The following is a 20,322-nucleotide window of genomic DNA, read 5'->3' as shown; positions in this document are numbered from 1 at the left end:
TCTGTCTCTACCGCCCGTCAAAACCCAGAGAAAAGACTGATTGCTATGAGGATCCGTGCGGGATGTGATGGACCGTCAATTTTGACAAACAAGTTTTAAAGAAGAAGAGAAAAAAATATTCATGCGATTTTCTACAAACACAGCCGAAATCAGCGTTTTGGCACTTTGGACCGCGCGTAAAGCGACGACAACTTGGACAGAAGATTTACGCTAAAAAATAGTATTAATAAAAACTGCTGCATATTTTTTAACAAAAGACGCGTGTGTGCTGCCTAACCCCGAAGAATCACACAACCGTACATCCTTCCAGTCTGCGGCATATGTTGTAGCCGATTTCGTATATGAGTTTTTCAATTTGTGTGGCTCAGTGCACAGACTCTTTGGCGGCTACTATGGACGATCAAGCCCGGATCATGCAGTCGATCGGCGGTGTCAGTCTGGCTGGCCACTCGGTACAAGGAGGCATGGCACTGCCGCCTCCACATGGACACGATGGGACAGACGGAGACGGAAGAAAACAAGACATTGGTGACATTCTGCATCAAATAATGACCATAACTGATCAAAGTCTGGACGAGGCGCAAGCAAAGTTGGTTGATTTATATGTTTTATTAACTTCGCCACACCAAAAAAAGAAAAGAAAAAACAAAACAAAACGCCGAACGCATCATTATTGAGATGTGGCCCGTTTAACTTAACTCCCCAATGCACAACAATAGGCTGGAGTGGCTTTAATGATAATCTCACTCTGAGGTGTATTTATTGCCTCGCAAAGCTTTAACACAGTGAAAGTTGCCACTGAGGGAAGCACAGCATTTTAGTTAAACTGTCCTAGTGAGCACGTGTTTTATAAATGTTCATTCATCTACAAAAGTCTACGTGGTGTTGAAACACAATTAATGCCAGTGGGCTCATGTTATGCAGGGAATTGCCACTGAGACTAATATTTACATTAGGGCTTGGTGTTATTTGGTGTTTAAAAAAAAAAAAAAAAATGCTATGACACAGTATACATTTTAGAAGAAAATGCTAACTTTCTGAAGAAGAGGCTTGGAACATTGGAAGGCATTATTAAAGTGGCAACTAAACTTAAAAGCGTGTCCAACCCTATTAACTGTTTGTGTCAGACATGTGAACTATCAGTGAACTTATTTCAGTATTTTATTTTCTCTTATACTGAAACAGGAAACACGGACTGAACTGTCACAGAATGAAACCAGCACTCTTCAGCGTTCTCTGTGAAATCAAAGAAAAGACAGGTAAGATCTTTGTCTAAAATACTGTAATATCAAACTATAAACTCCATCGTTACAGTGATACATGCAATTGGAGAATCAATAAAAACACAGGCATTTTTTTTTACCTCTCAGTGAGCTGATGACAGCCTGCATCCAGGTTATAGGTGACCTCTGACCGAATGAATCAGTCACTTTTTAAAAATATGTCACCGTACCACGCAGAAACTCCCGTTGTCACGGAACAATAGGCAGAGTCTTCTTCCACTGAAGATGCTCTTTTTTTTTCTTCTGCAAGTGTGCTTTAAAGCACTGGTTTGCTTGGATTTGAACATAAAGTGCGCTCCAGATTTCACACTCACCACCCTGCCAGTGAAGAGGCTGGGGAAGTCCCGTAGCATATGCTCTACATATCCTAGATCACACAGAATCCATGCTGGAAAACCTGACAACGTTTTGCCATCAACTTATAAGAGATTTTTTTATTAGTCAAATCATACGATGGGCTCGCAGAATTAATAATTCGACTGCAGTTGTATGAAAGCCTTCCTGCAAAGGTGGATGGTTAATCTTGAAAAATGCAAACAACACATCTCCTGGAAGCTTAGTTAGAGAAAAGGATTGTGAAATAATAATAAAAAAATCCTCTTTTTATATATTTATATGAGCATAAACTGTTATTTCTGTTTTTTAGGACTAGGATTGAAAACCTTTAGCATGCACACACACTTCATTCATATATTATTGAGAGTTGTAATTACAAGCGTTCATTTTTTTATAGCTTAAACTTTGTGTTTTTTTTTTATTTCAAGTCCAAACCTGTATCCCATGAGATTATTGGTTTTACACCTTATGGTCTATTTTCTTAAATAAGGACGCTGGCTTTTTGAAGACAATTTTTTTGCAGACAATGCTTATTGAACAGGTGCTTCAAATATCTACTCTCCTATATGTTAGCTATTTATTTTTCTAGTAATATGTATTTTTAAAATGATGAACGAATTTGACTCTACTAGAAAAAAAAGGAGTAAACCTGGTGTTTTGTCAGATTTGTGACCTTTGTGCGGTTTATGAGGAAATTAGCTTGAAGGAGGTCATAAAAGTTTATGAACTTCCTCAACACAGGTGGCGTCCACAGGGGCAGGCCGAGGGTCCACAGTCTAGCCGAGCTGCTCTGCTATGTTTGTGAGCCTGTTGATTTCAGGCAATGAAAGAGACGGAGCAATAATAAAAAAAGAGTAGATGCAGATCAAACACGATGCCAGCTTTGAGGCGGAAGTGTTGCTGCGATTGTAGAATGTGGAGCTCACTGAAAAAAACAAGTATTAGAAGTGATTTTTAGCTTCAGACCCAAACCACTTTCCCACATCAGTTTTACTTGTTTGTTTGTTTGAAGTTATAATGGCTCCTGTTTGAATGTTTAAGCTGTGTGAACTCGAGTCATTCAAGTTAGCATGGAAATTATTTAAAGCAACATCATTTGGTGTGTCCACGTGCACGTTTGATCGAGATCCTGGTAAGAAGTGAGTGTGAAAAAGAGACGAGACAGAGGAGGAGAGTGAGCACAAGCCTGCGTGCGTGCATGTGTGTATGTATGTGTGCATGGTTAACCTGTGGTTTAGAGTCACAGCCTCCCCCTCTTAGCCATTGACAGAGCTCAGCTGGTCTGGTGGCCTTGTTGACCGGTCTGCTTTTCCAGCTCACAGTAAGCCTTTCACTGGCTCCTACAGCATCATTCACAAGGCTTCCTTGGCCCTTTCATGTCTGTTGAGATGGCACATGGGGCCGCTGTCTTTTAGCCATGGAGCCCACCGCTGCCTGAAAATGGCTTTTAATAATAAATTTGAAAGTGGTCCAAGAATCATCAGTGTAATTACTGCACACATGTATCATGTTATCAGGGCTTATTGCATGGTGTGCAGGTGATTAGTAAGACTAAGGTCTGGCTTTCGTATTATTTTGTGAAGAAGATGGCGAGACTCAGTTGCATTTTGAAATGATTGCGTTTTGGAACGGAAAGGTTAAGAAAATGCATTTTCTAGTAATAGCAAGACACTTCAAAGCGTTTTTTTCCAAGGTGTTTGGAAGTTTATGGCACTCTTTTAACTGTTATTGTAGAGCTACGGGCACATTTCTGCATTGCTAATGCCCTCGAAGTATTAATTCACTTTGATATGCTAATTAGAGAGCATTATGCAAGAAATGAGATTAAGTGGCAGCATGAAGTCATTTGCCTGTCACTAAATTGAGTGTTTTAGCAGGAAGGCTTTTTCCTCCAAAATTTCTTGGTTTTGCATTTAGATAAGCTGAATGTGAGATTTGGTTGGCAAGTGTTGTTCTTTGTGCTTTCATGTGTGTGATCTTTTTTTTCCCCTTTAGGTTGATACATAAAAAAAGACAAACAAATCAAAATCTTTCATGTCTCTAACTGTTTTAGGACAAAGGATACATTCACGCTGTACCTTTTCCCCCCCTTAGGCTTCATGAGGAGACAATGAATGCATTGAGTGAAAATTGCCTGCGATTCAGATGAGTTTTGCAGTTATTCCTCTGTGCTGGGTTTGTTTTATCCTGCTGGCTACTCCCTTGTCTTGCTCTCTTGCTTGGAAGAGAGGCTCACAGCAGCAGGAGCAGCGGGAGCGGCAAGAATAACAAAGGTGAAAGATTACCTCCATATGGTATTTCTGACCAGGAAAAGAGAAGTTCTGTAGCAAGACTCCTCTTTGATGTGAGGTTTAATCAATAGAAAGAGATTACAGAAAACTATTACAGGCTAAATCATGGAGTACTACAGAGAGGCTTAGCCCTCTCCACAGCTCTCTCAGCTGCGTGGCGCTTCTTTGGCTGCGTATTGACTTGTTGTTTTCGTGACCTTTGACTCATCAGGTTCAGAAATAGGGGGTCTGGAGAGGTAGGGGAAGGAGGGAGGGAATGTGGCAGAGATTCAGGCTGATGAATGCTGCGATCCTGTGTCAGAGGCAGTGGATTAGGGAGGGTACTGCACTCACAGGTCGAGGCGGTGTCGCCGTTTGGTGTTTTTTTTTGTGCACGTTTTTGATATGGCTTCTGAAAGAGCTGAACGTGCTTTCACGTGTGCATTTGGGTCTGTCCACGCTGTGTTCGGTGCTCGACTGAGAAAGACTGTGCTCACTAAATACAGTTCAGGATGAGCCTGTAATTAACCACATGCAAGCCGGACTAAAAGTGTTACCTGAAGTAAATAGAGTTAGGACTGAGTGGGTAAGCATTTCTGAATTCTGTAGGGAACATGAATTTTAGTGCTGCCAAAGTTAATGAGGAAACTAGTTCTAATTGTATTATTATGATTATATTTTTATTACAATTTTTTTCCCCTCAAAATTAAGGAGCTAGGGAACAAAAATATATGTTATTTTAGTCAATTCTTTTCTTTTCTTTTTTTTTTGGTTCTACCTCATGGGTTTTTCTTCATCCTGAAAAGGCTCCAGTAAATGCATGACAGAGAACAGAAAGCTATTCAGCAGCAGACACAATTGACTTTGGCTGCTTTTTGTCTCAGAGAGCCCCAGTGATGCGGCTGCACTGACTAGATAGTGTTGTGCCGAATGGCTTGCGCACAGCTGGGTTCTTGACTGGCTCAGTGTCAGGGCCACTAGTGCTTCCCCTTCTAAAGCACAAGGGGGACCGAGGAAGATGTGGCTATTATCTAAGTAGCTCCCAAATACCCTCCATTTCCCCATCATCAAAGATGAAAAGAAGGAGAGCCAGACAAAGAGGAAAAAAACAGAGTATACATATTGGTTTCATTTGGAAGGGTAAATGCTTTTGTGTTGTGGCGATAGATGTCTCTGCAGCTGTAGTGGCTGGTATCTGCACATACAGAACCTCAAATCTTTATTTATTTATTTTTTTTTTTTGGGGGGGGGGGGGGTGATCTAGTGCTGTCCTTCCATCTACGCACGCACCCATCTTCTTGCACACATCTCCCTCTCTCCCCCTCGAATCGCTTCAAGCGTTTTCTGCGGGCTCCTGCGCGATCAACAGCTCATAATTGTTTTTTGCACATACGTTATGCAAATGAGCCTTTATGGCAACTGGCATAACAATTAGCATCCTCCAACAATATTTTAGTAGGTTAATTGCGAAATTTCTGAATTGTACATCTGAGTTGTTAATTAGGCATGACAGAGGTGGTGAAATAGTTATCTTCAGGCGGTGGCAGCCAGCAGAGGCTGCTTTGGATGCAAAAAGGAAGGATTGATTGAAATTAGTTTACAGCAGTAGGAGCGTGCCTGCTGGAGACTCTTTGCATGCCCCTCTTGCTTTTTGTGGCATCTGTTTGTTGCTGAATGCAAAAAGCACGAGGCAGACGCAAACGTGAAGAAGGTGGGTCACGTTTTGACACCTGTAGAAATATTGCGCTTTTTTTTTTTTTGGCTGTTTGAAGAAATACTCGTCCTGCTGTTGTTTTTAATTTTTATTTTTTTATGTCACTGCAGCTGGACTGTAAACAATTTTATAACTTATTTATTCCACTTTTTATTTTTGCATTTTTTTTAAATGTTAAAGTTAAATGTAGCAGGGAAAAACAAAATAAAATATCCATCTGTATTTATTTATTTATTCATAGGCTAAAATGTATTGACGAAAAAAAAATTGTTGCAAAATCTAAAACCCCTTTTAGTGCGTTTCTGATTATGAAAACACATTTCATTATGCGTTTTTCTTCCTTTACACTCGTAGTGATTCTATATGATTTCAAGCTATAGCTGGAGTTTATTTACAAGTAAGTAAATAAAGTCACAAAGAGACTTTATTTTAAAATTACTCTCCAAGTCTCTTGTGTCATGATGTTCATTACTGTGTCACCCGATGGCCAAGTGTATGTAATGCCATAGAGCTGGTTATTAGTGTAAAAAGCGTTACAGTGAAAGACTGGCGCAAAGCAAGTCCTCTCTCAGTAATGACTCTGCTATTTATAGGTCCCTATTTCATTAGCCCTAGTGTTTCAGGGAAGAGTCTTCCTCATGGGACAATAGACACCATGATGTTCATTTACTCTTGTACACATTACATGTGGACAACTAAGTGACCCATCATCTGTGAGTGCAAGAACATGGACAGCGCTCTTGAATTTCCTCCTAATTTAGCTTTTTTTGTGCCTGTGTTTAATCTTTTTTAATAGATGGACTTTTTTTGGAGGGGATGTGTGTGTGTGTGTGTGTGTGTGTGTGTGTGTGTGTGTGTGTGTGTGTGTGTGTGTGTGTGTGTGTGTGTGTGTGTGTGAAGGTGTTACAGGTGATGCGGTTCTCTTGCTAAAATGATGAAGGAGTTAAAGCCACCAGTCACTAAATGCACACATTTGTAATATCTCGACACCGTGGCGGTTTGCGGCTTGTTGTGTGACAAAAGCGACGTGATACACAATCGTCACCTTTCTTCTCTTTACACACGATTGTTTTCCAAAAACGGGGGAAGGAAAAAAAGGGGCTCTTTGCTGTCTCTGCTACATTTGCGAGCTTGAAAATGTAGCCCCTCTCCCCATTGTTCCAGATGCCATTGTTCCACGTTTCATACATTAGAATGATATATTGAAGGCAGAAATGGGAAAAAGACTGCAATGCAATGAAATTTTAATCAGCGTCTTCTGCTGCTTTAATAAGGCAAATAATTCTTATTGGCTGCTGTGTTAAGATTTCTAATATTTAATTCATAACAAACCTTGCATTATTCTGCTCTTGCCCTAAGACAAGCTCCACTCTGCTGCCTGCTAAAAGGCAACGATGGAGGAGTGGAGGGGGTGTTAAAGGAAGTGCACACCCAGCATTTTTCTTATCAGTTTTGGCATAAATATCACACTGTTTTGATATCGTCCGTGAATTCAAATATCTGTTTAAAATCATTTTAACTAAATGTGTCACTGGAGCTAATGATGGAGAAACTGGGCTGGCACTCCTGGTGATCAGTGGACAAAGACTTAAGTAGCTTTCTTTGTAATTTTGTCAGCAGTCAGTTAAGTGCAACCATTTGCCGGGCTAACTGTCTTTTTATTTTCTTTAGTCCTTGAAGTTCATTTTTGCGTCTGAAGTAATGGAGAGATGGCGAGGGGCCAGCAGCTAGGTGCTGGCTCATGTTACAGAGAAACGGTGGGACCTGTTTTCGTCTCTCGGTGAAATGGCTTAATTGGTGTCAGAGCCCCAGGGATAAAGGCCTCTTGCTCTGAAACACAGCCACACAGGCCCTGTCTTCCCTCAAACCAGGAGGAACGGCCGACGTCTGCTGGTGAATGAGGACTAAGCCGTGGCATAACAATACCAAATGATGTTTGGGATGACAGAAATTAATATGCACTTGCTCCCAGAAAGCTATGATTAATGACGGCGAGCAGGGAAATGCTGTCCCTCCTTTTGCTCCTCTTTGATGGGGGATTGAAAACCAAAAAGAAGGAGGGAAAAAAAGGCTGGTTTCTCCTCTCTTTAGAAAGTGGAGGAAGTACATTACACACTGCTATTCTTTTTTTTTTCTTACTTTATCCTCAAGCAAGAGGCAGGAAAATACCGAGCACTGGTAATGAATTTTGGAACCATTCAGTAACATTGTGACCTACTATATTGTCCCGTTGCAAAATCCTCACAAATACATGGATCCTTTTGCAAAGCTGCTCAACCACTGGTCATAACTCTAGTTAAGAATCTGATATCTAATGTTATCTGTAATCGCTAAAAAAAATTAGCAAATGTAATTTTAATAAGAGTTAATAAGAGATGACCTGACGATGGCTTCTTTTCGTATAGAATTTTACGCACGCCCATTGATTCCAAGCCAAAGGTGTGAACAAAATGGTGGTGTGCTGTTGCCATGATAATGATCTGTATCTGTTGTGTCCTAGGAGGAGACGCATGAATATTTAATTGTGTCTGCTCGAGAGATTCCCCAGACCCTTCTGTTCATTTCTTACTTTCTCTAATGCGTTTCCACCCTCCCAGGTACTTCCTCTCTAAGTAATGGAGAATTAAAGCGTGCATTAAAATGATCTAAATTGCAATGTAAGGGATTTCTAAGGACATTTGTCTCAGCACAATGCGGCTGAAAATTCAAATGGCAAGTTTTGACAACGGACATTCTGCTGACACCGTGTATTTGCTTCACGTTGGCTCCTCAAATAAGCATTTCCTCTGTCAAAGTGATTGATATGTATTAAGCGTGCGCTTTTTACATCACGCCGCTTTGGGAGATAATGTGGGTGCGCGCATATAAGTTTTAAACAGCGAATGAGTTCCCCCTCATATTGATCTATTTGTGTTGGCGGAGTGGCAGGTGCTATACGAAGACTGTGTCAGCTTTGATTGTTTGTGTCAGTGATCCGAGCCGACACTGAGCTCTTTTACTGTTCGTCACTGCACTTGCTTCCTGTTGATGAATGGCAGCGCACTGCACAGATCCTCAAAAAAAACCTCGTGTCTGTGCTGTCTCACCAGCCCTCTGAATCAACCTTGGATCTCAGAGATTTTTTTATCTCTTATGTGTACACTTGGATTTTTTTCCAATTCTTTTTATTTTGTAATGCTAAACTGTGGGACATACCTAAAATGTCCACAGGACTTTTAAAAAAATTTTTTTTTTAATGAAATCCAATAATGTAAAAGCTTTCAATGGGAAAGGGAACATCAGTTGATGAGGGACAGGAGGTGTGGTTCCTCTCCTTCTCTAAATATTCAAGTTTAGTTCTTAACGTGCATCTGTGTGTGTGTGTGAGTGTGTGTGTGTGTGTGTTGGCAGGCATGCTAGGTTATGGCGTGAAGGTGAGCCTCTGTAAGTATGCAGAGCACGGCGGGCCTCGCACGGGTGCTGAAGGAGAGCATGGAGTGGCAGAGTTAATTTATTTAATGACTGAGCGTCTTATATCTCCCCAGCCCTGATTAGAATCCATGCTTGATGAGGGAAGCGATAGAGGGGAGTGCGCTGCCCCTAGGCCCTAGCACGTACATTCACGGTTTTCTTTCTCCAGTGCCTATTCCCCCCCCCCCCCCAATCCACTTGGTTTTGCAATAAAAAAAGAAAGACATAAAAGGGAAAAGTGCACCACCAAGTAGGATAATAACCGCTTGTGTCCGTCACGATATTTCGTGATTATGTCCGTACATGTGATCGTTTTGTTGCACACTGGCAGGAAATGCAGCTCTGAGCCTGATTAAATGTGCGTGTTCGTGTGTGTGTGTGCGTGTGTGTGTGTGGCGTGCTCCGTGATAAAGACGAAGTGCTGTGGAGCTCCATGAACGTGGGAAAGCCAAACAGAGCGTGTCACTTTGGCAGCACGGGCTGTCAGCATTGGGGAGCTGCAGTTGTAAAAACCATGACCTTCCTCTTTGCCAGCATGTCTCTTGCAGAGCCAAAGCACTGCCCTGTAGATCTGGGCTGGCTGTGGGAGGGAATACAAACACGGAGAGAGGGACAGTTGGAAAAAAAAAAATGGCAAGAGCCATAATTGTGAGGAAGGGGCGGCTGAAGTAATGAAATACTTCTTGGAGCTATCATAACTGAGAAGGTGAGGGAGGGAAAGCAAAGAGGGGAGAAAACACTCGGCGGCTTCTAACATTTCCACGAGCCATCATCAGTAATGCCGCTGCAGCCTCACAAACCAGAAATTATTTCTTCAGGCGTCGCTGTCAAGTGTTATTCAAATAACACCAGCCTCACATTTGAATAACAGCCGACATTTTGAATTAATTAATCAGACAAGATAGTCTGGGCCTTTTCTCATTAGTCTACAGGTCAGGCTGGGGAAGATATATGCGCCGGTGATGATATACTTGTCTTTAATAGTGATTTATGGAGATTTTGGATTGTACTCGATTTGTCAAAGGGCCTGGTAGCAGAAAAATAGAAGAGTGTATATTTCATTACCTAATCTTTGATACGTTCCACGATGCTAAAAGATACAGTCCCGTTGTGTAGCTGCACAGGAAGCTCTTTTTATATTCGCTCTTCTTGAGTGAAGAGGCACACACACACACACACACAGAAACACAAAGACACACATTTAATCTCATACTGTAGGCTTCCCATTTTACTTTTCCTATGCAATTAAGCGAGAGCTGTAAATTATAACTGTACCCTACTTTAATTATCGTGGTGTAAAAATAGAGTTCCTGTCTTTGAGAGGATTTCATTAACTTACTCAATATTCCATGTCAGCTCGGAGGATCACAAGATTGCAGTGAGGTTTGTGTTTAACATCCTCTGAAACAAGTGGGTTACTTACCTAGATGCTATTTAATTAATAGGAGGAGCAAATAGCAGTGGGTTTGCATGTAAATATAGACTCCATATCTCCCTGGCTGTAGTTGACCTCAGCTGGTTTGACATTTTATTTGGGTTTCATAGTGGGTTTTGTGCGTGCGTGTGTGTGTCTGAGTGTGTGTGTGTGGTCACAGCGAGCAAAAAAAGTACAGTTTTGAAAAGGATAGTGCTCATCATGTAGTGTCACTTACTTCATGGGTTGTTAGATATGAAGTTCATCAGCAGCTATTTGTATATATATATTTTCTAACATACAGCGGGTTTAATTACCCAGAGTAGACATGTACATCTGTGATTTTATGCTGCACAACATGTGTGTGTGTGTGTGTGTGTGAGTGCTGGAGAGTGTCAGGAAGCTACGAGCTGTTGCCATTCCAGTGAGCAGCCCACACAAAATGCACCAACACCAGTGTGACAAAACATTCAAATAAATTGCTGTCAGGCTGCCGAAACACCAAGTGCAGCGATTTTTATCTGACATGTGGAAGACCCAGACATGCAGTCCTGACAAGTAACGCCGGAGCACCTGTGAGAGACGAGCGATAAAAATCAGGATACGCCTGATCCTCGGCATAACAATACCTATCATTACTTGATATTATTACTCTTCTTTAAGAGAGAGCTCAAGATGGAAAGATAGTCTCAACGCGTTGGCTTCTTTTAAAGTCTGGATAATAAATGATCTTTGGCCGCTGTTTATTTAGACGCCCACCCCCAAAGAAGAATTTATGGTTAAGTGGAATTATGAAGGCTGATGGCTTTTCAACAAGTATTAAAATGGCTTTTACATTCATGCAGAATTGTTTATTACTCTGAGAAAATGGTCGTATTTTTTTTTTTGTCTGAAGGTTCAATATAAAAAGTGCTAGTGTTTGAAAATTTAATTTACTGGTCTAGCATCAGCATTCACAGATGCAATCAAATGCACAACACACACACACACACACACACACACACACACACACACACACACACACACACACACACACACACACACACACACACACACACGTTCTTAAATATTTACATTAGGCTTGTATAATGTTTAACGCTCTTGAGTAATTCTGCTTTTTAGTTCTTTGCAGCTTAAATAGAATTTAGTGCAAAAATCAACCTGACTGATGATCCTGATTGACTTAGTTTCACCGCTGCACGCAGCATGGAGGCACAAATTAATACTAAGAGAGTCTGCGTTGCTTCACTTATTCTCATTGAGTCTCCAAAATTGACTCAGTAATTCTTAAATCCAATTGAGAAGCATTAAAAATGTGCTTTTTTCGAATCTCCGAGACAAAGGACTCACTGTGCAATGTGCCATCCATTCTCTACTGTATTGTTATTTTCTCCCTTATAGGTTACTAATGAGGAATCGGCCCTCATTATGATTTTAAGGATGAGAGAGGAAAGCTTTTAATTAATGATACGTAAATGGTTCTGAATTGATTATGTTAGAATATCAAGAGAGATGGGTAGAAGCTGTGGTGTAATATATTTTAATTAAGAATTAATTAAAAATGATGGCAATTTTATAGAGGCAGAAAATAGAAGAATTTATTCTCTGTCACAATTAAATCAGCCCCTGATTTAATAAACAGACACATGCTGTATTCACTGAAGAGTTATATTTATACGTTGCGAGGCAGAATTATCCCAAATATAAAAAAAAAAAAAAAAAGATCAGCGCAGTGTGTCAGTGGTCGACCACAAGCTGGGTTCTCTGGGGTTAATGGTGATTTATCTCATTCCTAATTCATGAGATCCTCCTGGTCTGTGTTAGGTGGATCAATAAAGCTGTGTTTCCTTTTTGAATTCAGTGTCTACAATTAGATTTGCGACGTGGAACACAATTAGAAGTAAGACATGAATGCATGTTTTTATCTCTGGTGGCAAGTGAATGTGCGCTCCCAAAAGATATCAATCTGTTTATGAGGTAAAAAGATTTGTGTGAAAAAGATGACTTGTGACTAGACGTGGACCCTTGTTAACCCTTTTAATTGTTATCTGCTTTCTTTCATTCATTCTTCGGGGCATGGGGAAGCGGAGGACGGCGCATTAGCCGTGCGCGCCGCTATTAAAGGGAGAGAGGTCTTTGTTTTCTGCTAACAGTGGCGTACATGCTCCGTGCTAAACTCCGCGATCAATGGCAGAGAGGCTGCTATCACAGCACTCGATGCAGGCGTAGCTCAGGGGGGCGGGTGGGGAGGGGGGGGGGGGGGGGGCGTGCGGCGGGGGTCCCTGGTGGTTCATTTTGATTGGAGCGCAGAGTTTTGTGTTGAAAGGCGAGGGAGAGACAGGCTGTTGGAAGCAAATCCCCCTGGATCAGTTAGAGCTTTGCAACAAAAACACCTTGATATTCCTGGGAACATTTGCTTAGGAAAAAGAATGAATTTAAATAAACGGGCAACGAGAGAATGAAATGATCTAAAGCATTTCTGAAGGTTTCTGTGCTCAGAGAAAGCTCGTGTATCTCTGGCTTAGAATTAATTTAGCAGCCACTTTTCAAATCACAGTAAAGCGCTGCAGTGTACAAAATGGAAATCAGTGTAGCTGAAGTGTTTTGGTAATGACGTTCAGCAGTCTTAAAAAAAATTAAAGTTTTTTAAACAAATGAAATATATAGTAGGTGGAGGGTGTTTAAGATGGTGTTAAGTTGATTGTTTGTGTAGCAGCGTGTGAAAGAAAGCCTATATTAGCTAACCAATCTAGAGTGGGAGTAAGAAGAAGAAATGCCCTTTATTAAACACTGAATAGATTATTAGTCCGAGTCTCCTCACGCGAGATCACCCATAGAGGCTCAGAGCCATCAACAGTCACGTGCGTGCACATCGAACGTCTGTGAGTGCGCACACAAATATAAACGCGTACGTGACGCGCAGAGGGACACATGTTGAGGAAACACGCACAGGGGCCCCAGATGTGTTCATGCATGCACACGCTGTATATATTGCACGCACGCCAGTGGCTGGCAGAGCATCTTCTTTTTTGACACCTGCAACTAGTTGCAATACATCACTGTCAGGATCACTTTCTCCACCCATCCGCATTTGCACGTTAGTTATCCGCGGAGGCCTTCGTCAAAAAGTTGAGCAGTCCTGACATCAGCTCCCTTGTGGGAACCGAAAAGGTGAAGTTGTGCTGGGAGTTGCCGCGGCGGGTGTCATCGCTGGCTGTACTCGCTGCACCCAACAGCACCGTAATGACTACTGAAGAGAGAAATGATGCTTTAACATGTAACTGTTATGCCATATTAATTGTGTGATGGGCACGTGAAGGGAGATTGTGAACGGCAAAGCCAAACACGTTGCTTTCATCCTGATACTTTTCCCAAGTTACAACAAATATTGTCATAAAATGGAGGGAAAGACATGATAAAAAGCCAGGTGGAGCTTATTTTATTTGGCGGTTCTTCTAGTAAATGTACTTGTGTAAGTGACGACGAGTTTGGCTGTTAAGGAGGAAGTAGTGAGGGCATGCTACCCCTTCTGTGAGCCCACTGCGGAGATGAGGAGAGCCTGAGAGTGGCATTGCTAGCAGTGAGCACCAACAGCGCACTGGCCACGACAGAGAAGAGGTGGGGAGTAGCGGTTGGTGGGTGGGTAAGGTGGGGGTGGGGGTCAGTATCTGAACTGGCTGATGGGAGCCAGAACATGAAACAATGCCGGGGGAACGTCTGGTGGGTTCGCTGCACAGAATTACAAGCGAGGGAGCAGGCCTGCTGAGGCAATTACAGCTTAATGGGGTCATTTGGAAGGCAATTGCCAGGGGTTAATGTAGTATGGAGAGATGAGGTGAGATTGAAGTGAAATTTTTGGCTAGAAAATGTGTTCAAATGAAAAGGGAGCAGGCAGACAAGTCGTGCACTGATGGGGTGGGAGGTTGATTGGGGGAACTGGAATGCAGGCTTTCACTGCCACACAGAGAGACATTAGGCCTGACCGTTCACTCCAATGTACACCAGTGCAGGCAAGTGCACATGTCTGCACAGGTACTTTTGCACTCTTTCTCCTTTTGGCCTCTACTTTCTGCCCAAACTGCGAACAAGAGGCCCTCTGTTAGCACTCTGCTTCTGAACACTGCCTGTATTACCCACAGGCATGCCCAGTGGAGGTTTTCTTTTGCCTTATATTACTTGTGATATCAATTCCTGCATTGGGAGCATCAACCATCAGGGTACAAAATTGATTTTTTTTTTTTTTGTGCAATACAGAGAAAGATGTGTCAGATAAAATACAAGAGGCACCTTAGAGAACAAGGATAAAAAGGATCATTATGTGCTGTTACGTTAGCCAGTTCATTACCTTAATTGCTCAACATAATCCGGTGTTGGAAGGGTGCATTGGAGCTTTGGGAAGGAGTCTTTGCCAGGGCTTCCTACCCCGGGTCTCATCTCCCTGATCCCCTGATCTGCAGTAAGCAGACTGATCATGCTAAAGCTAAACTTTGATCAAAGCCAAACTTATTTAAGGTCAGCCATGTGAAATCTCCTGGGAGCTGCAGTGTGCGCCGAAGCGGACTGCGATATAGGAAGTAGTACAGCGCTGTGGCTTGCTGCTGCTGCCGGTGACCGTGCTGGATCACTGGACAGCAATAGCATTATCATCAGCCCTTTCAAGTCTTCAGCATTTTTACACGATTATGCTCAACAGTGGAACTTAAAACCATCCACGGCTGGAGATTCCTTGAGAGTGCGTTCTCGCTCGCACTCTTATCCTTCTCTGTCTGTCTTTTTCTCCCCCTCGCTCTCTGTCATCTCTGTGAAGTCTGTGTATCCCCTTCCCTCCCCCCTCCCCTTTCCCCATCTACACAGGGTTTTGGCCAAGAGCCGGCCACTTCACTGAGGCAGATTTTCCCAGGCTCCCCGAAGGCTATTTTACCAGGATTCCCATTAGATCTTTACCCATTACCAATGTTCCAAGTCATTTACAGAAGAATCTATTTATTTTATGTCGTAATGAATTCATTTGCCAAGCCTATTCTTAATGAAACTCTTCTTTTAACATGCATGAATGAATCATTTACTGTATTTTGTATATTTGGTTTGATTTTTATCTGTCACTGTCTCTGAATATGCCCCAAATCATTCCCACAGTATGCTCTCCGTCACAGTGCAATATTGCACAATGCAGAGGTGGTGGAGCATTGTGTCAGTGCTGCAGGAAAAACAAGGATGATGCAACTGTGTTGTCATTTTAGATTGACAAATAGACCATCAGAAAGGGGAAGAGAGTGGAATGGTATCGCTGACAAACTGCTATGACCTTTGGGGTCCTTTGGCCTCCAGAGTGCAAGGCACATACAGTGTTTACCGCAGGTCAGCAGCAGCATGAACATGTTGCTCCCCCATGGAGAAAAAGCCTATTGCGCTCATCGCACCGAATCATCAACACCAATAATTGGTCAGATAATCTTTAGTCAACTGGACGCATAGTTCCAAAATATGTTTAAAAAAATTTAAAAATACAGAATCTGGGCGTTATTTTAGCTTTGAAACAACTATTAATTGGCTGTGTCGAATATGCCAAATTCAGTCTGTAGTGCTTGAAGCCATGACATCATCCAAAGAGAAGTAGAACTCCCAAAGCTGGTAGGCACTTCTCTTTCCCGTGTTCCATGTCACTAAAGCATCCCATCAAAGCTCGCCTCCTTCCTGTTGTAAGGTAGGGAAAAAAAATCGATGCTGCAATCTTTTCTTTTTGCCTCCTCCAATCCGTAATTGAAATGGAAAATCAAATGAACGGCAAGCAGATAATTGTTTTATCAATATTCCCTGCCTGCCCTACAAGGGTCAGTGCAGAATGATCATGAGTCGGGGATATGACGAGGACAAAATGTGAAATTGAACAGCTAGGAGGCAATAAATCAGCCTTGACAACTAGGAGTGACCAGCATGTAGCTGCAGCAGGCAGCTCTCCCTTCAGAATTTGTCCTAAAGCTGTCTGCACTAAATGGGGAATATTCATCTCATTATTGTTACACTTAATATTGCTATCAAATATTATTCTTAGAGTCCAGACGGGAAGTCAAGGTCACCCCTTCTATTATTGTTGTCATTGTTAGTGCGTGATATTGAGACTATAATGGAGGGCAATGCCATATGGTCTGCTAGGCTTACAAAGAGACAAAGAATAGATTTAGTGACTTGTTGTGAGTTGAGCAAATTGGTTTGTTGTTTGGTTTCCCTTTGATGACTCCTACCGCTTAACTTAACATCAGATTACATGAACTTTATATTAACTTATGTTAACTTACATTCTGTTGATTATATTTCTTTGGAGCTGGAGTTTTCAGAAGATAACGCTGTGCTGCAAAAGTCTGTTTTTGTTTTACATCCAAAATCTGCAAATAGGCTGAACTATAAAATCAAAATAAAATGAATGAATGAATGAATGTTAGAAGCTACAGTAAGGCCACACTCATCAAGTAATCAATTAATTACTAATTAGTGATCAGCGATGCATGCTAGCTTTTTTTATGTTCTCCTGTTCTTATGCATCTTTAAAAAAAAACATTGTGCCAGCTTTCCATGTCTTGCAAAAACTGCAGATAAAACTGTTGCCAGGAATCGACATCTTAAATCATGTGACATCCCTTCCCATCTGGCTCATCCAGTTGCAAGGCATTGACAAAAATATGAAATTGATTTGGTTGACGGGTGTTAAAGAGCCGACAGGAGAATGTCACAAACAATGAATGGTCACAGCTTGGAGGAAAATCAATGACAGAGGTTGAAGCCAGTCTAGAGTGCTACTTGGCAGCGTTACACTGTTCCTGGGAAAGAGCTGTCTTCTGGCCCTGGTTGTCTGATCAAAAGGAGAACTTGATCGTTTTAATGATGGAGGATACGATAAAGATGACAGCTGAAATAAGGACGCTGGAGCAAAGATTGTCTGACTTTTGTGTAGGTCGAAGCTAATGCGTTGTTTGCAATTCATTTTAGAGATTTTTATCCATATCCATAATTTGATGTGTGGCTGTAATTTAAAGCACATAGGTGTGCTTATAGCCTTTTCAGTATAACTTTGCATGGTGGAGATGTATAAATAACACTGGTTTACAGTCAACAGATGAGAGGAAACAAATCCCTTTTAGTTTTACTGTTTGGATTATCATCCTTGAAAAAAAAATGAATTGGCAGAGTGTCTTTCAAGTGGACAAAGTGATGAAAATCCCCCCTACTTTGTTGGGATTGCAGTTGTAAGCTTTGCACCATATGCTACTTTCCTCTTTAGCTGGGATTATGCCATCATTATTGCTGATAAAAGCTGTTTACTGCCTTGGCTCCAAATCGATGCTCGGGGCGCTCTGAAACTGGCATTCCCTCTCCAGAAGAGTTCATTCCCTGCCAGCTGCTCAGGATTCAACCCCCTTTTGTTTAAGATTTCACAGTTTTTGTAATGTTTATTTTCTATTTAGCCCCCCTCCCCCACTACCACCTTCCCCCCCATGGATTTTTTTTCTGCATTAGCATATGTTTACAATAATTTGACATTTACATTTGATTTGCTTACAGCAGATTGAAGGTGTCTGAGGCATGGTTTTTACAATACTCCTGGAGCTACTGTGCTGGAAAATTCAGTACATACAAATAACAAGGCCTGTTTGGAGTCGAGGCTTTTGGTAGCGAGGAAGCTGTCGTGGTACTGAAAATACCCTGATTTTACAGCAACATCCTAAAGGCTTCCTTCTCACACTGTTACCAATCAATGGCATAATCAGTCAATGCAGATGCAGCTCGACAGCTGTGTTAAGATAACAACCGGTTCTCATGACTATACGGGCCCAGATGACCTTGTGCGCTTCAAATTAATAATGTAAAATCAACACAAGACAACCATCCCCCTGGTTCCCATGCAGACGATGATGAACTACCTTTTTGCCTTACCATCAAAGGCCACTCAGACTAAGTCATGTTTCAAGGCATATACAATAATGTCACTTTTTTTTCTTCAACCCCCCAACTTAGGCTCCATGTCCCTTAAATAATGTCTCTCACTCTTCCTCTACAGCTCTCTAGTACCCAGGGAAATCATACTGATCAATATTTCCCATTTTAGAGGAACTGCAGCAAACATTCACACAGGATTTACTGTAGCCCTCTGTTAGACTTTAATCAAGCTATAATTTAGATCCAACAAACAAAAGGTTCCCTAGAAAATAAATGGAAAGTCTATTTGCAATTTTATAGGTTTTTCTCTTTTATTGGGCTTATTTAGTCTTTTGTTGTTGTGCAGATTGTGCTGTAGTAGTTTTTATCTATCTATCTATCTATCTATCTATCTATCTATCTATCTATCTATCTATCTATCTATCTATCTATCTATCTATCTATCTATCTATCTATCTATCTATCTATCTATCTATCTATCTATCTATCTACTGATTTTTTTTCCTGCACCCTGTGTGTTGTTCTTTATGCATGTGCTTGGATGCATTGATAATGTCTTCACAGGGCATAAATCAGAACATGCTATCTCAGTACTTCTTTATATTGGTCAAGGGCCATTGAGCAAAACAGCTTAATGCGCCCTTAACCATTTCAGTCATGGCAGAAAGTAGAAAGACTGCTGACTGGCTGACACCCCATGTAGTCTGTTTACTGTTTAACTTTAAAGTGCTAGAGATTTTCCTAAAATGTTCCTGTTTCTTATATGCCACCCTGATGTATGCCATTCAATGGTGACATACATAAAATGAGATAACCAGAATTATTTATTCGAAAGTCAAAATAATGAAACCTCCACGTACGACTGGAACAAACTACGAGACATTTTAGGTTTGCCTCATGATCTTTGCTTGAACTTGAGAACTGGGTGAGGAGAGTTAAGGCTTTCGTTGACTGTTGCCCATGGCAGGTGGTGGCAGAGCATGTGTGGTCCCCCATCACAGGTGTGTGCAATTAGCCTGACAGCTACTCCTGGATCACCATGAAATAAGATCCTCTACTCTTTATGTGACTATGCTCGTGTGATTTTTCTTTTTTTTAAAAACATGCTTACATGTGCATCATAGTGGTTACCAGCAAATACAGATTGCTGTACCCTGAAAAGATCTTGTATAAGCGCCCTATGGTGCAGCAGTGTCAACGATAGCACACTGTGTAGATCCAAACTGGGTGTTGCTGCGAGGTAAGAGAATTTGTGTGCCGTTTATTCAACCTCCCGTAATGGGGAACGGACTTGGAAGAGAAGAGAGGGTAATGTATTGGAAAATATCCCTTTCAGCACCTCAGCATAACTTGTCATAGGTCAGGCTTAAAACGTAGCTTGATACAGTTATTAACTCTAATCCGGGCATAAACACAAATCCTCAAGCACCAGCCCAATTAATAATTTGCATAATTAACATGCATTTTAAATAGAGGCTGGTCTTGTCGTTGCCAAGGCAGGGATGGGGGTAATTAGGGCTAACGGAGCAGCGCCTAGGGCCCTTACCCGCAGACGTGCTGCAGTCATTTCCAGCAAAGGGATTGACAACTGCAAGACAAGCTCCCTCGGCTTAGAGCAAAACCCCCTTTGACAGAATTAATAGTTGACAAACTGCTCCTAAAGCCCTGGCATTGTTTCTGTCAGTTGTTTGGTTTGATGTCACTGTTAGACATTATAAATCAATAGTGTCAGGATTTAGTAATGTTTATAGCCAGCCATGGTTTATTATTTCATGTGACTGTCATGGACAAATAGTATTTATCATAGCTGTCTATAAATTATTGCAGACAGACTGTTGGTTTACCCAAACCCATTCTGCTCTTGCAGGGGCCCCTTCCAACGTCCACTTACATATTTAGAGTAATTTATTTTACCAGCCACAT

The 20,322-nt window shown here is 41.6% G+C and overlaps 1 protein-coding gene across 5 annotated transcripts in view; it reads left to right on the top strand.

Moving 5' to 3' along the window:
- Nucleotides 1–341: 341 nt before the first annotated feature.
- Nucleotides 342–20,322, top strand: part of LOC146620951 (pre-B-cell leukemia transcription factor 3) — a 53,897-nt gene continuing 33,916 nt past the window's right edge. For 3 of the 5 annotated variants that reach the window (XM_085368002.1, XM_085368000.1, XM_085368001.1), the window contains exons 1-2: nucleotides 393–589; nucleotides 1,186–1,259. In XM_085368002.1, the coding sequence (XP_085224128.1) occupies nucleotides 393–589; nucleotides 1,186–1,259 (271 nt within the window). Of the gene's footprint in view, nucleotides 590–1,179; nucleotides 1,260–20,322 lie in introns of all 5 variants that reach the window. The other 2 variants (XM_085367998.1, XM_085368003.1) reach the window with 1 other exon arrangement.

Source organism: Diplotaxodon limnothrissa, linkage group LG12, assembly GCF_057381915.1.
Source record: "Diplotaxodon limnothrissa isolate DT_005_m linkage group LG12, D_limnothrissa_male_GT1.1, whole genome shotgun sequence".
NCBI lineage: Eukaryota > Metazoa > Chordata > Actinopteri > Cichliformes > Cichlidae > Diplotaxodon > Diplotaxodon limnothrissa.
Note: the sequence above shows the minus strand (reverse complement) of the source record. Positions and strands in the feature narration are given on the sequence as shown.